Source organism: Pithys albifrons, chromosome 1, assembly GCF_047495875.1.
Source record: "Pithys albifrons albifrons isolate INPA30051 chromosome 1, PitAlb_v1, whole genome shotgun sequence".
NCBI lineage: Eukaryota > Metazoa > Chordata > Aves > Passeriformes > Thamnophilidae > Pithys > Pithys albifrons.
The window spans coordinates 19,751,113-19,768,470 of record NC_092458.1 but is presented as its reverse complement, the minus strand read 5'-3'; the positions used below and the strand labels follow the sequence as shown (position 1 = coordinate 19,768,470).

Sequence of the window (17,358 nt, the reverse complement as noted above, 5' to 3'; positions counted from 1 at the left end):
AGGAAAAAGAGATCTTTGAGTGTGTAAGTGTTGGTAGATACTGAGTGAGAGGCTGAAGCAATAGATTGGCTCAGTTGGTTAAAACTTGGTCATGGGTTCAAATCCCCTGTGTGGGCCATTGACTTAAGAGTTGGACTCAGTGATCCTTGTGGGTCCCTTCTAACTCAAAATAGTCTGTGATTCTGTGAATTCTGAGATTTGCAGAGGATGTGAAGTTTTTTTAGCTGCAATTACGAGTTCGGATGAGCTCTTGCATTCAAGTTTTGAATCTTCCTAAGAGAAATGGTGTTGGACTGCAAAACTCAGCTCTTATTTTGGTAAAGCAGAAAAACCCAAACCTATGTGACAAGCTGTGCAGTGGAAAGCCTGCTGGTTTTGTCTCACTTGTGCTGCACACATCAACTGCATTGGCCAAAGGAAACTTTGAAACATATTTTAATATTGCTGTGTACAAAAATGGACCTTATGAGGTAAAATGCAAGGTGGACCTGTTTGCTGGATAAACTACAAAGTAACCTCGGGAGATGTTCTCTTTGAAGAGCAGTTTGTGCTCCATTCACCTATCGCTGAAGAAGATGAACACCGTCCTTTACTCTCCTGGAGTGGCAGTGTAGTTGTTCCCTGCTCTTTGGAGAGCAATGCCAATGCACTGGAATGATGTACTTGCCTGCCTTTGTACTCCATCTGTTGAGTAATTCCGCTGGTATCTTCATGCTAATGGCAAAAGTCTCTTCTGGAAATGGCGGATAGGTTCCTAATCTGTTGGAACACTTCCTCTCCATGTATAAAGACCACCTCTTGGGAATGTGTAGAGGTGTTTCCAAGATCTAGGACCTGAAAACAGTTCTGGAAAACCATTTTACCTCCTACTCCAGGTAGGAGCTATGTGCAGCTCAAGTGCAGGTTGCCTGCATGTGGTTTCAGGTATCACAGCACCATCTGCCAGGATCAGGGCCTACCATTAATTAACCCATTTGGTCAAATAAAACAATAGAGCTTTAGTTAAGAAGTTTTATTTTATTTTGATTAATTACTACTTATACGGCACTATCAATAAGCATGCCACTTTACAGGGTATATAAATTATTGCATTCAGTTTTCATTCTTCATGATGCTGTTTTTATTGTCAACTACTTTTATTCTCAAAGCTGATTTCAAAAAGTTTGTACCTGCAAAGTGTGATTTTTCAGACTTTTACTAATTGTTCACACAGAACTCTCTAATAGCATGTAACTGGGTCTTGTCTTTGCTACTTTGTGTAAAATTAAATTCTTTCTAATTAATTTTCTGTTATTAGCTTTCTGTGAAAGCAAAGGCTGCAGTGTCCTGTCAAGATATGTTGGATAGGTGACCTGCGGGGTGATAGTGCTTCTGAATGGCTGTACATAAGACAAACTATATTATACAGAAGACAAACCACTTTTAAGAGTTTCTGCTGTGAGATATGATAATGATTCATGATCTGTCACCCTGAAAGTTGGTCTCGAGGACAGAAGCCACTAAAAACTCTGCAGGTCACAGCTCTGGTGGCAGGATGCATTTGTTATAACTACACTGTCTCAAGTTTGCCCTAACCTTTTGTTTTTTCAGCTGGTTGCATATACAGCTGCTCTCTTGCTTCCCAGGGCTGGCTAAATGATGTGTTCTAAGAACTGCAATTTGTTTAAGTGAACAGTGTTGCTTTGGAAATGTGTTAAGCCAAGAGCAACTGTGTTGGGCAGGATGGTGAGGAGCAAGTGGGCAGTGCACAGCCCCTGCTGCCCCTGCCAAGTCCAGCAGACATCAGACTTGGCAGTCAAGATGCTTCTTGTGCCAGACTGCCTTCCACTTTTCTGTCCCGAAGGGATCCTAGCAGGCGTTTCATGCTCACAATTTTAAGTGCTCTTAGCTGATTTCAGTGGGCATTTTCCATGCCAAGGTCTGGGTGCTAGGAACAGGGAGTAGCCCATCTCCTCCTCAGGAGTCCTGCTGATGGATGCTCCATCGCACAACCCCTGTCCTCTCCCACACAGCTGCTGCAATTTCTGTGGAGCCCTTATGGGTGGCAGGAAACCATATGCTAAAGTGTCACTCAGCCTGCTTGTGGGGAGTTTCCTACCAGTTGGAAAATGTGAATTCAGTCCCATTCAGTACCACTGAATCTTTCCTTGTGTTGACTGGAAGATTCAGAGCAATATGTGATGCTTCAAAGTAATGAAGCAAGAAATCAGCAGTATATGTTTTAGTTATTAGTTATACCGTATAGTAATAATTTGTGCTTAATTGTATTTTACCACTGAGCTGTCCATGCTTTTCATTATTTTTCATTACTTTTTCCTTTCTGCATCTTTTCTTCTTTATAATTTTTTAATTTACTCTGGATATTTCCACATGATAGTTCTTCATGAAGGAGATCAATGTAAATACATATATTCAGAGGAACAGACTCTTCAGAAATGTATTTGGAGAATGGGAGATATGGAGATAGATGTTGGAAAATTTTCAAGAACTGCAACAAGCAACATGCCAGTGTGTTTTGCTAAAGTGACTTAAGTACAGACTTAAAAAAAAATTACTGTCCCTAGCAGTGTTTTTATCAGGCTGTTTGTTCCAGCTACATGTTCTGAGGATGGTTGGCTTCATCCATTCCTGCTTTACCTCTAGAGGTAAAGCTAGCTCTGACTATGAACAAGACCTGTGAAGCAAAGGGAAAGAGGAGCTAAACATTCCTCTACCTGTTGACCTTTTGCATTTCCCCAGTTCTTTAATCCTTTCATTGCCCTGACACAGGGTTCAGCTGACAGCGCTGCCCCATGGGGCGGGCAGCATCATGCCTGCCTCTTGTCAGGCATCCCTGTGTGCAAGGGAAGCCGCTGAATCAAAGAAGCTGCAGTTTCCCGTCTTTTCACAGCTTGAGCTGCACAATAGCCTGGGAGAGAGAAATCATCCTTCAGCATTATGATGGCTTTCACATTGCAGTAAAACAATCTTCTGCTCTGGTGTTGCAGGCAGGAGTTGTAGCTGGAGCCTCAAAAGGTTTCTTGGGTTTCAGGGATCTGAACGTAAACTTGGTTTGAGAGAAGAGTTGGGTCATAGCATTTCTGTCTGGGTTTAGTAGCTGGAGGCCTTGCCCCCGTTTATTTTTGATTTCTTATTTTGTAGGCACATGCACTGTACTTCAGGCAACCATCAGACCTTTTCATAAGTTGTGACCTTCTCTATCAAATACTCCACACAGAAGTTGGCAGGCTTTGACCCATGTTGGAGCTTTTGTTGCTTTTGAGCACATTGGGAAAATGTTTATTTTCTGTAACTTTTGAAAACTTACGACCTACTCTGTCTGTGCAATTCGCATTCTACTAAGCTTTCTCCTGGGAGAATTTTTTGGAAGCAAGTATGTTTGGGTTTTTTCCCGTTCCTTTTGTTCTTCAGGATACATAATAAAGAATTCTCCAGCTTTGCCACTTAATTGCTTCATGGTTGTTGTTTGTCAATTTGCCAGCAGGTTTCTGCTTCACTGCTGCCATTTGACATTGCTGAAACAAAAATGCAAAATGATTGAGTTGCCAACATATCATTGAGTCTTCTGCAAGGGGGATTTTCAGCATATTAACGCTTCAGGCTTTTACGTCAGTATTGATTGCTGAAATTGAAGAGAAATCTTTGGCAGTATTCAGCATTGTGCCAGCATGGATTTACTGGCAGGAAAAAGAAACTGGCTGTTGCCATTGACTGTGACTTCATCCCTTCCTTCCTTCCTTCCTTTCTTACATTCTTTATTTCTATACACACCCACACAGAGTTTTGAATACACATCATAGCCAAATGCCAGTTAGCATCACAATAAACCAACAGGGCAAATCTATTACTTGATACATTCAGATGTCAAGGCTGTTTAAGTTTGCAGCCACCTGCCTTATGCCCAATCAGTTTTCATGACAGCCAGGGAGGGGTTGATGGCAGGCGTCCCTCAGAGTGGAAGCTCAGGTGAGTGGTGGTCTGTGCCGAGCTCCTCACAGGACAGCCAGCCTGCCACCACGTCGCTCCCTGGGTGCAGGAGTGCCATTGTGGAGCTGTGCGCCGTGGGGACAGGAGCAGCACGATGGTGCTGGGGCCAGGCTGGGAAAGTGAGTTTCCTTCCCTGGACGTAGTGATGTGGCAGATGCCAAGATGAGGCCCCATGGATGAGCAGCAGCTTAGGCTGCAGAGCAAGGGATGAAGTTCATGGTGAGGGCGTTGTAGTGCAGTGGCTCGGTGTTGTCCACCAGCTGTTGCTGTGGTGGGACCCATGCATGGGATGAGCAAAGGAAGAGTAATGAGGGTTTGGTCTGCTGAAGTAGAGAGCAAAAGTAAGGTGTAAGTCCTCCTGTAGTTGCTGGAAAACCATCTCTCTGTGCTTTGCCTCACCAAAACCATTGCCTGTCTCTGCTTTTCTTTAGTCTGATCTCTTAGATGACACGTTACAGTCTGTTTTGCATTGGATAATTTTGTAGGAAGGACCACCTGAGCGTGCTGAAGGTGATGATGTCTGACTGAAATGCTGTTACGTGGAAGAAAGATCTGAGGGGAAATAGGACAGGGTATGGGGCAGAGATGTTGAACATAAATTGAGGAGGACATGCACAGCAGGGCTGGAGTTTGTACGTCAGTCAGATACCAACCCTGGACGACTGCTTTCCCTTTGAATCGAGGAAGTCAAGTGAGGAAGGGAGGGGTGGTTAGGCTTGAATTGCCTGCACAAAGATTTGGCAAAGAGGGAGATAATCATAGGACCATAGGAAGATTTCTAAGAACCACTTGTTGATGAAGTGATATTCCAAATAGCAAACAGCAGCAGTGATTGTTTTAATTCTCTTTATGAGAGATGCTTAATACTCCCTCCGTACAGGTGTAGTTCACAGGAGCTTTCTGAATCTGATTTGCTTCGCACTTGTGGATTAACCAAAACTAGGAATAATAATGGGAAACTTGAAAAAATATGCTTCTTAGGGACCATTAATATAATCTGACTATGAAAAGTCCACTGACAGCTAGACCTTTTGACCAGAAAATATCACTGAGGAAGCTTCAAAATTTTATTTTGGTTGAGGTTTTTCTTGTGGGTTTGCTTGTTTTTTGGGGGGTGTTTGCCTGGTTTGGTTTTGGTTCTTTAATTGTGATAATAAATTGCCTCTTTGGTCAATTCGAGCAGACACTTAAAAGCTTTAGAACAGGAAAAGTAGCCTTATTTGAAAAGGTGTAGAGGACTCCTGTATTTCTTTACCCCTGGGTTACAGTAAATGCAAAGTTTACCTGGGATGCTCAAATCAAAATGGGTATTTCTGGCCTTGTGGGAAGGCTGGGAAATGTCTCAATTGCAGTAATATTTCAATAGGAGGGTATTCTTCCACTAAATAACACGTTCATTTTTAAAGAAATGCCTCTACAGAGTGTTTAGTTGAAACAGAATTAGAAAAGATGTAGCTGATAATTGGAACATTTTGTTTTGAAAGCACCTTCTCCCTGGCAGTTGTAGTTTAAGTACCTTATGTGCAGATCTTCTTTGTGTAGGACTGTTCCTAGATGACGTGATCCATAGCTAAGCCCCTGAAAGAGGAGAGGAACACAAGCACCTAAACTGTAAATTCCCCACATTAAGGTCTCCAAATAAAACCTTGCCAGATTTCAAGTGAGAACTTACATCTTGCAGTTTGTCTGTTTTACTTAAAAGTGTGCATTTGCATCAGGGGAAGGTAGAAACAGGCACCTGAATCCTCTTCTAGCCAGCTCAATTAATTAGCAATAAAAGCCCAACATGTGTTGTGGAAGAATTTCATTGATGATGTCTGCAATCAAGTAAAATCTGGTTTCTTTTTCTGTAGCACTGGGGGCTGTTGCCTTTTTACACAGTAAAATGAGGCTTGGGAAGAGAAAGTAGTTAAAAAGTAAAGAGAGTTATCCGACCTTGAATTGCTACAAAGATCTTGGGAATAGTAAGGCCCTGTCTAGGGTAAGTGATACAGAGAGTGCTTGCCAGGCATGTGCCTGATCAGCAGTGGTTCAGTGCACACCTGGCAGAAGTCTCACTCTTGCTTTGATAAATTGTCTTCTCCCAGCATGAATTAAAATAATGAATCTTTTACTTCTAAATTACTACAAGGCTCTGTAGTCTTTCAGCTTAATGTGGGGTTTTTTAGTTTAAAGTAAGTAATGCAACCTGTGCCTTACCTAAGGAGTTTGGTGGTATTGTATGCTTGGGAGGGGAGCAAAGCTTTGCTGTTAAGGGAAATAAACATCCTGACAGAGAAAAAAATATCAGTGGGATGCTGCCACTGATTTGGCAGACACTGCTTGATGCTTTGTTAGCTGGCTGTTGATTTTATAGGAGTTTGTTATGTTTGAAGGCACTTCCCAAGTACTGGTCTTTAACTGGGTACCTTCATTCAGTTACCACAAAATCCAGAAGAATACACAGCTAAAAGAGGAACTGTAAATTGCTAATGAGAAAAGTTAGAACTAGGGACACATGTGAGTGAAATTAAATCTCCCTGCAGACAACATGGGTAGTGCTCTGAAGAGCTGTGCCTGTTTGCCTGCATCTTTCACTGTGTGCTGTAGGCAAAAAGATCTGTTGCACAGACTTTCAAAGACCCACACAGCTACTTTCATAATAAAAATCAGTAAATTAGCACCTGTGTGTGAAGGTACATTCAGGAAACTTACTTTTTGATCAGCGTGGTGTCTGCCTGCCACAGTGACCATCTGGAGCCCAGAAGCAGGCGCTGGCAGCAGTGCAGGGAGCGGGCTGCTGCTTCTCCTCCTCCTGCCCAAAGATGCAGGTGTAAGAGCATAAAACCTGCCCTGCCAGAGCAGGACCATTTAATGCACCCATTGGGACTGAAAAATGCCTTTGCCCATGCCTTTAACAAATACCGTGAAAAGTCATCCCAGCATCTCATTTTCTGGCTCTGGTAGGGCAATGCAGTGTTTCTGTTGGGCCACTCCACCTTCTCCCCGCGGAAAGCATCCGAGTGTTATTTTAGGCACAGGAAAGTTATCCAGAACTACAGGCATAAGAAACACCTGGAGGAATACCAGGGTGTTTTATTAAATATAGCTTTACTTTTTCATTGTCCCTGTAGGACAACCAGAACACACAGCAAGGAACAGACTGCTTATAAGCATGTATATGGAACAGACAACTGTGTCACTTTTGCAAATATCTTTCTGAAAAAGACTCTTAGGAAAGTTGACTTTACAGGACCCCTCTAACATCCCCTGTGGTATGTGCTGCTACATATTTGCATTGAGGCTTGAAAGCTGACTCTTAGTTCAAGCTAAATAAAATGAAAAATTATATAGGATAATACAGTAATACAACTTTTCTATCCCAGTATGGGTTAAAGAACTATTATAGGACCAAAGCAGCAGGCAGGTGTGCCCCCCCCCCCCCCCCCCATGGGATTCAGCAAGAATGGGACTAAGTAGCCAAGAGGGCAAGGGCTGCATAAACCAGGACTTCCACTGAAAAGTTGACCATGCAATTGCAGCCTGGGTGAGATAATCTCGCACCAGCACAAAGTGAACTTTGGACAGAATTCTTCAAAATCAAGTAGCTTCCATGAAATAAGTTTCTCTTTCCTATCATACCAAACTATTAACTTTTTAGGCTTTTTTTTTCTCTTGTGCTGTGTTTTTTAGTAAGTTTGTTTCATTTTTTTAATTAGCATGAAAGCCTCAGAGCTCTTTTTAGTTATAAAAGAAAGATTGGAGATATTCTGCTTATTCCACTTTTCCACAGGGACTTTAATTCATAACCAAGAATATTATAACTGTTTACAGTAGCCATCAGTGAGCAGCATGCGATTTGGGGATTTTGAAAGAAGTAAGAGCATTTAGTTACAGATTCAAAAGCTAAGTGGATAGCTTCAAACTCAAAAATGTTTGGAGTTACTCAAGCAAATGCAATGAAAAATTATCAACTTGCCAACTTTTAGAACTATGTGGATCGTCAAGATTGTTTTGTTTTGTTTCTCTTCTGAGCTTCAGAAACCAAAGCAACCGTGAAGGTCAAAATGTCTAAATTTTTACCTTTACACATGTCCAGATTAACTTGTTTAAACACATTGTTCTGCTTACATAGGACATTTTGCAAATCAACCGATGCTGCTTGATGATGTAAAAGATACTGCAGGTTTCAGCTGAGCTTCACGAGTTGGACAGTGCCTGCTCTGCTATAACACACATAACGTCTCAGGCTTACTATCACACACATCCTAGTTTTCATGAGATCCAGGGTACAGAGTCATGTAGCAAACATCTGCAGACATTGGGGTTATTTGGTCATGGCTGATCAGTCTGTTTCTGGCTAAAAATGACTCTAAGAAGTATTGCTGCTGGCTGGAGTTTGCTTAAAGGTGTTGTTTATTTTGTTTCCCCAGAGTGTTTCTCAGCTTCCTTATGGCAAAGCCCTCTACACATATGAGGGAAAAGAGCCCGGTGACCTCAAGTTTAACAAAGGGGACATCATCATACTGCGGCGGAAGGTGGATGAGAACTGGTACCACGGGGAGCTCAATGGGAACCATGGCTTCTTCCCCGCCAGCTACATCCAGTGCATCAAGCCTCTCCCACAAGCTCCACCTCAGGGCAAAGCACTTTACGACTTTGAGATAAAGGATAAAGATCAAGACAAGGATTGCCTGACCTTCACCAAGGTAGGGAAGCAGGTTTTAAAAAAAAATTCAGCACCTGTGATGGTGGTAGCTGAGTCAGGAGCACAGTGGTACTGGTACTGGTTACTGGCGGGACACCTTCCTGGCCTCCTTGGCCTCCTGCACTCTGTTTCTTTCAACTGTTTTTTTAATGAGAAAATGAAAGTCCTTGAGCTCAGGCAGCCTATTGGCGACAGGATGACAGAGCTAAATTTTCTCTGTTAAGTGGGATTTCTCCTCATGCCACATGCTGAACTGACTTTTTCCAAATCGTAAATCCTCCTCTGTCATGCTTTAACCTCAGCCAGCAGCCAAGCCTCACACAGCCACTAGTCCACTCTCCCTGCAGCAGGATCAGGTAAAGAATTGGAAGGGTAAAAGCTGGAAAATTCATGGGTTGAGATAAAGACATTCTAATAGGGAAAGCAAAAGATGTACACACTAGCAGAGCAAAACAGGGAATTCATTCACTTGTTCCCATGGGCAGGCGAAGAGGGTCCCATCACACATGATGTCATATAGTATGGAAAATCCCTCTGGTTAGTTTGGGTCACCTGTCCTGGCTATGTCTCCTGTCAATTTCCCATGCAACCCCAGCCTCCTTGCCAGCATGAAAGTACAAAAGGCCTTGGCTCTGTGTGAGCACTGCTTAGCAATAACATCTCTGTATTATCGACCCCTGTGTTCAGCATAAATCCAAAACACAGCCCCATACCAGCCACTGTGAAGAAAATTAACTACCCGGCCAATACTAGCACATCTTCCCTGCACAGACAGAGCCTGCTCCATGTCCCTGCAGTGTCCCATGCTGCAGCCATGCTGCAGGACTGGGTAGGCATAAAGACTCCCATCAGGGTCAGCCCTGTGTGAGCATCATTGGGAAATGACTCCCATTATGTCTAAAGGAGAAGCCACTGAGATAGTCTGTAGCAAGGTTGGTATAAAGCTAGAGAAATTAAACAAGTAGAAGTGGCTACACACTTTCTGAGAGCATTTTTTCTGTCTGAAAAGCATACATTTCATCTGCATTGACATGTTCCCCAAGAACAACTCAAATTTCAGAAAAAATCTAATGAAAATGTGCCTCTTAATGTTACTTATTGAATCAGATGTTCCACTGTCTTAAAATGACTTTCAGCTTCAAAATGTATATTGCATCATACTATAGATAAACAGTTGAAATACATAATCATCGTAATTCATCACAGTATTTCCTATTTAAAGAACATAAAGACAGTAAAAAGCAGACATTTAAAATGCAGTCTTTGTTTTTTTAAAACCAAAATGTTTAATAAATTCTCACTGGAATGGGAGAAAACTGAGATACTGTAATTTCCTTTGGATTTAAAATGTCACGTTTTCCCTTACACCCCCACCTCCCCACCTGCTTTTTGCTTTCCCCTCCCCTCCCTAACAATTTGTGTTGACCTTAGATGGGTTTCATGGATATCAAGAAACCCACAATAAAATAAAGCATATCCTCTATTGTTAATTTATGCCACTGAATGCCGTGGAGAACCTGTTCATTGTCATTTTCTGTTTTATTTCAGCTGTCTGTGGCTGTTATAGTATCACATAAAGTAATAACAGTTATGCTGAAAATGAATATGAAATAGATGATAAAAATATCCTTCACCAGGATTTTACTGACCCCCTCTTTTGAGGCTACTTATTATAGCTGAATGAATCACTTGCAGCATATAATTTTCTCACCGAATGTAACCTCTTTTTCACTCATGCAACGTTTCTCAGCAGAATGCAATTTCCTAGACCGTATACTTTCTCATATTTATTTAACAAAAGATTTGTAAGCACTTTTGCTTCACAGCAAGTGAAGTGTTTGATTGCAAACACTGCAAACCCTGTGACTAGCCAGCCTCTCTGGAGCTGTGAATCTCTGGAAGAAAGTATGCTGCTTAGTGAGAAGTAACAGCCTGCACTAACAGAGAGTTAGCCACAAGTTACCTTTTAGATCCTATCAGTAAATATAAATTTGCTTCTGTGCTGTTTTCCTTGCTGCTTGCCCAGAAATACACTGGAGACTTCTCTAGGATGCAAATCTTCCTTGACTGCTTAAAGTATTCCTTGCTTGTTCAATCTAAGAAATTTAATAGGTACAACAGGCAGTTGTGGTCTTTTTTGTGAGAGCGGGTCCTTTCCTGGACGCTTTTGTATTTGATATATTTGGTGCCATATATTAGTATGCATTCATTACAATAACTGCCTTTGTATAGTGATAGTTCTCATTTTCTCAGCTGTCCAATGTCATTCTTAGAAGGAGCATTTCTTTCTGCTGTATGGCTCTACTCTAAAACTCTCAATTTTCCTTGTTACTGTCTGCATCCTTTTATCCCTGATGGCTGTGTTTTTCCCAAGGGGGTTAGGTTTCTCTGCTACTGCTATTTTCTTCTTTAGCTCCTTCCACTACATGCAACTGTCACCTTGTAACTGTTTTTATGTCCTGCCTATTGTTCTCCCTGACAGTGAATAATCTATTTTTCGTCTTGGGACTTTACCATCATGTTTTCATCAGCTTTCTCAATGCTAATTTCAGCTGTCACCTGTGCTGATGAAGGCTCCTGTTTAGCCCAGATTATAGATCATCTGCTGATGCAGTCAGTTCCTTTGCATAGAGTCCTGAGTACTGCAGTGCTGTGGATGTGATTTGTCACTTCAAGCAATATGTATCATTTCAATGTCTCAGTTTGCATCTCAACATGCTGGGCCTGATCTCAATTTAATTTAAGCTATTTGTTCCTTCTTCTGATAGAGGGATTAGGTCAGCCATTTATACAAACCAATATAATCTACTTGTTCTCAAACACTTGTAATTGGATTTTTATTTATAAACATATAATGAAGAAGAGTTTTTCTCTAAAGAAAGCTATAAGAAGGAAACTCAAACATAGGGATCTTCTGTATCATTATGTTTTGTTGCCCTTTTTCTGGGCTTTGCTTTTTCCCCATCCACTCTGTTTCTATGCATTCAGAATACCTATTGGTGCAGTAAAAGAAAACAAAGGAAGGATATTTGGTATTTCCTCTTACTAGTCTGTTTTGATTTGTTTTGTTTTTCAAGATTAAAATGTTCAGTTGCTCCAGAGATGTATTGCAAAGAAGTGAAACTCCTCATGAGAAGTGCTGCAGAGGGCTTCTGCCATTTACCCATTTTCATCTCCTGTAGACACAACACTCTCCGGATAAAAAGGTCAAAGATAAACCAAATATAATGATTTTGTGTGTGCAAGAATAAAACCAGAAAGGGCAGAGAAAAATCTGTCTTGAGTATCCAGTGCACCAAACAGAGCTTACTCCTGTCATTCTCTTACACCATGTGGACTTACACCATGCTCCCTCAACTCCTCCATACATGCAGTTAGAGGGTCCCACCCCTGTTCTCTCCTCTGCAGTGGTTATAAGATGATGGAATATCTCAGATTTGCTACTTAACATATTTTCCCTCAGCACTTGGCAGTGATCAGTCAGTCAGTGACCAGGCAGTCAGCAGTTATTTTTTCTCCATAAAAAATATTTCCGACCTTGTGTCACCTTTGCACCAGTTTAAGTCCAGTAGCTTCTAATGTTTTACTCCTGACATTCCCCAGTGTGGTTGCAATCAGCATGTGGCCTACAGAGCCTAATTGTATGCCCTTGGGATATACTTATTGACTCAGTTTTCTACTCTGACTTTATGTGCTACTGCAGTATGGGCTTGGGCTCTTGCTGTCTCTGTTTTAAAAAATAATCTATCCTCTCTTAGACTGTGCTCTCTCTGGTACAAACCATGTGCAAGAGTATTCTGCTTTCAGGAATAGCAGTGTAACTCTGTAGTAATTGCATTGTTTGTTTGTATAGTTACTCCACCCTTAGACTGAGTCCAGTTTCAGCTCACAGGTTTGTTTAGGTGTTTGACCAGACTTTGGATGAGTTCACATGGCAGATGAGTCTCAAACCTGTCAAGGTTAGCATCAACTGCTCACCATGTGTTATTGCATATCATCACGTTTTTAATAACATCAACGATTTCCTTCATTTTCCAACACTTTTGTTTCCAGGCCACAGTGGTGTTTAACAAGTGCTGTGCCAGTTTTAGAACCATCACATCCAGTGCTGGTTCCTGGCTGTGGAGCTGCATCCCAGCCCCTTAGCACTCAGTTCCAGCAGCATTTGCGGTTCACACAGGGACCATCCCAGCAATAGCTGGCGACAGGGATTCTCGTGCCAGCTGGCAAGCGCAGTCGCTGGACTCACTGAGCATGGCACGGTGCCATCCTGCCATGGCTGAGATCTCCCCAGTGCTCTAGATGGAGTAGTTATCTCTGCAGAATAGCAGTCACATCTGCTCTGTATTGCTTCGTTAATGGCCATCAATGACTAGAGTAAAAATCAGGCTGTGAATCAGGACTGTTATTGGACACATTTTTATGCTGTTTTCTCAGCAAAAGGATTCATTCCTCTGTCAATTGAATTGCTTTTTAAGTGATTCATCTTTGACTTCTTTCCCGATAATGATTATAAACTGAAGCTGCAGGTCGCACATGCCTGTCGCAAGGCTGACCCAGCCCTGATGAATAGAGAGAAACTCAAGCAAGTAGGAGAGAGCAAATAATTAAAGACTTTAGCAACAGGCATAAAAAGAGCACAACCTATCTTTGTCCAAACTACAGTGGATACCATTGGCTTTTGAAATGAGATTTGAGGCTTGGATTCCTTTATGCTGCCTGGAAATCAATTTAGTCAATGTGAAATAGTGAAGTTCAGAAAGTTGAAGTGGTATGCCAAGAGATCTGTGGATTTTTGCTATTCATGATCCTTTTGGGAATCTTTCTAGGAATTTATAAGTAGCATGGCTATCCAACTAATACAAGGTATTAAAATAGTTCATGTTGAGGCTTTCACCAGCCCACTGTATAGAATGATGTTGTTGGCTGTGAATTCAAAGAAACTTTATATTAATAAAGAATTTTAAAAGATTTTTCAGGATTTGCTATAATTCCTGGAGATTTTCAACACCCTCTGAAAACTAATCATGAAATGGAATTCTCAAGGATTTGCACTTTGCTCTCCCACAAAGATACACATTTGGAATGTTAGCCTATCTCAGGATACTTTTCTCATATATGACCACATTCAGCAGCCAGACTTGGCCAAGCCAAACTAAGATCAGTGTATGGAAATGCTTCCAGATTTCACAGATCCATAGAAGGTAAAGTTGAAAGGGATCTTCAAAGTTCACCCATTCCCCACCTCATCCTGCAGTGGAGTAAATGCAGGATAAACCTTTCCTGCCAGGTGTCTCTACAGCCTGCTCCAGGAATGGGATTGCACAGTGCCTCTAACAAAATCTCATCAAATATTTCTAGGGGTTTGCATTAATTTTTTAATGTAAACATATAGTGTAGACCCATCACATTTTGGGTTTTTAAAAACTCTTTTAAGGAAATAGCTGAAAAAATACAGAAAGTAGAAACACTCATAGCAGGCCCTTGAAGTAATACAGTCATTTCTTTTCCTCACTTACCCCTTTCCCTAGATTTTCCATTTATGATAATCAGTCTTTAGTAAGAGCACGTGGAAGCTTTGCAGATTACTGTCAGTTCTTTACACAGATCAAAAATGGTTTGTGCAGACAGCGCTTTGGAAGGGAATGCTCTGTTTCTTTAGGAAATTAAATGCACAAATACTTTTGCATTCTTCTAACTGTAATAAATAGCTGAAGAACTCTGTCTGTGGCCATTTCTCTAAGCTTTCCCCTAACTGAACATTCCGATGGATAATTCAAAGGAAACATTTAAACTATTTCAGAGTGCACATGTTCAAAATGAACATGTTCAAAAACTGCCAAGTACATTGCATCACATCCCTGTTCTGGTCATTTTTCTATCAATGCAAATCCACAGTCGGAACATCCTGGATCAGGAATTTGTGGGGGTTTTTTTCTACATACGAAGCATCTGCAAAAAAAACAACTGCCCTTGCCTGACCATTTAACATCAGTACCTTGTTACATGGAGGGTGGTATGCAATATGTAGCTCTTATTTTCACAGATTGAATAGTGGAAGTAAAGTGTGATCAGCAGGGAACTCTGTCTCAGCTTTAGGAGGAAGAGATTTTCTTCCTTTTTGTAACTTTCTGCACAGGAAGAGAGGAAGATTGAGAGAATGAAGCTGACTTCCCAGCTTCTCTCAGACCACTCTTCCTTTCTTGCAGGAGACCTGTCTACACAGGCAGGGCCCCTCAGAGGGGGCTGCCTTCCACAGCCACTCTAGTAAGCAATGCTGGCTCAAGCCTGGGTTTAGCATGACGACCCCAGCAGACAGAGGTGGTAGCAGAAATCCATTGACAAGTTGAGTAGCTCAGACTGAGAAAATTCAGGGTTTGGTTCTAGTCACTTGAGCTTTTCTAATTACTAGTATGTTCTAGGTTTTAACTATACCAAGAGAAAGTTTGAGCAGTATGAATCTGATTTGCACTGCTTTACCTCCTGTTGTATAATCAAAAAAATTTCATCATTGGCTGAAATTCTTGTAAGATCCTTTAGGTGAAATATAATACTAAAATGCCAGTAGTTTTAGCAACTGAACTTGTATCTTAACTGAAGCTGGTCCAACAGTTGAATGCAATTTGATTTTTACTTTGTTATCCTTGGCTTTTTATCTGCTTTGCACTTTTACCTTCAAATATTTTTTTAAAAAAGAAAACTGACATTCAGTGTGTCAGCAGTGTAGGCTAGTTGCTGAGCACCTTGCACTATACCTTATGCTTCTTGTTGGAAATGTTTCCAGGACTACCTGTTCTATACTTGTGCTTCTCTTTAGATTGTCTTCTGGAGCAGCCAAGCATCACAGCAGACCCTTGGATGCATAGGGGCAACTTCATGCTGGGGGGTTTTCACCTGTGAGTTAGAGGTGACCTCCTGGGTCAAACATTTTTCTCTTCCTGCAGTGAAAACCCAGGAGTTATTTGTTCCCACCTGCTGTGCCCAGAGCCTTGGAGCTGCTGACAGCCAGCATGAGCTGCACTGGTCTGCGGGGTGCTTAAATGCACTTTGAATGGGATGCCTAGGGTAAGGTGCTGGGCCAGGAATGCTCCTGGCCCAGGATTCAGGGAACACTTTTTACTGGCGTATGACCTCCTCTGTGTACTCTCTCTCTAAGCTGTCATGTGAGTAACTAAAAACTGGCATCTTTCTTCTGAAAAAATCTGATTATGTATTCTGTGTATTTATGATTTTAGGATGAAATTTTGACGGTCATCAGGAGGGTGGATGACAACTGGGCAGAAGGAATGCTGGGTGACAAGATTGGCATTTTTCCTATCCTCTATGTTGAGGTAAGTTCATAATGTGTGGTGGTGGATGCTGGTCTTGATGTCTTGTGGGGTTTCTGTGCCTACAAGGGCAGGATAACCTCAAAAATTCTTAGATGAGAAGGATAAATTACAACAGAATAACTGAAAAGAGATTTTTTTGATCACTGCCTGCTAAGTCACTGAGAGGCTATGTGTGATTCAAAGTGGCCAAAAAGATATGTTCACCAAACTACTTAAAAGGCTTCCCATGTAGCATTTCTGGTGTAATCTCCACAATACATAGGAAAAAATAGGAGAGGGTGACTGTAGTCAGGGTACCTTGCACACAGCTGAGGAGAGGTGGGTGTTGCTGGCTAGTGAGGAGCAGCTGTGCAGGTTTACCTGTGGTCTAAAAGCACAGACCTTCAGAGAGGTGCTTTTCATATACCCGACCTCATCAAGAGCTCGGGCAACTCCACCCCTGTGCCAAGGCCCAGTTCAAACCTGAGCTCTTTCCTGGGTAATTTCCATGGGAGTCTTATTTCAGAGTAAATGCTGAAACTTCACTTTCTCTGAGCAAACCTGTTGTGCTGCCTCATCCCACTGCTGGCCCCTCCTACCGGTGGTGCCCCTTCCACCCAGATACTGCTTGGGAGCAGGGCTGCAGCCAGCAGCGGTGGCCCATAGCAGCCCTGCTGGGGCAGCTCTGTTGTCGAGGTGCCAGCTGATGTCTTCAAGGAGTTTTTTTCTTCATGCATGAACTAGCGGTGCAAAGAACAGATGGGCACCACATGGATATATATTTTTCCGAGATGCTGCCACTCTGCACCCAGTACTCAGAGTGATATCCCCCTGACTCTGCTCCTAGACATTGTCTGCTGCTGCTTTCTGGGGTGAAGCATCTCTTGAAGCATGCTCTGCTGTGTGTGACTCTGGTGCTGCCTCTAAAATTGCTTCTGCAGATTTCTTAGTTAATGATTTGAGGCAAAATGGAGATAATTAGTGCCTGACTACCTAATTATTAACTCTGACAATGACCAATTTGGAACAAACCATCATTAATATACATTGCATTCCCATAGTTGACAAGAACAATAATATTAAAAACAGAATGTGTAGGAGCTGTTACTGGCAAACCAGCTGCCTCTCATAAGTTAATGACTACTTTTCTTCTATTCTGAATATGTAAGACATTTTCAGTTTGTTGTGATTAAATGAGAAAGCTGGGTTTCTCAGAGATTTCATTCTTTTTTCCTTCTCGGGAAGTGTGATATTAAGGTCCTGAATTTTGCTGCAGAAAGAGTGAGCTGGGGACCTCTGCACAGCCAGCCACCATTATAACCCACTACCTTTCCCCAGCTCTAGTTTCATCTGCAGACTGGCACTGTACAGCAT

At 41.9% G+C, this 17,358-nt stretch overlaps 1 protein-coding gene across 1 annotated transcript in view; it reads left to right on the top strand.

Moving 5' to 3' along the window:
- SH3RF3 (SH3 domain containing ring finger 3) overlaps window positions 1–17,358 on the top strand; it is a 248,422-nt gene that overhangs the window by 143,137 nt on the left and 87,927 nt on the right. The window contains exons 2-3 of the mRNA XM_071574674.1: window positions 8,400–8,675; window positions 15,910–16,005. Coding sequence (XP_071430775.1) covers window positions 8,400–8,675; window positions 15,910–16,005 — 372 coding nt within the window. The remainder of the gene's footprint in view (window positions 1–8,399; window positions 8,676–15,909; window positions 16,006–17,358) is intronic.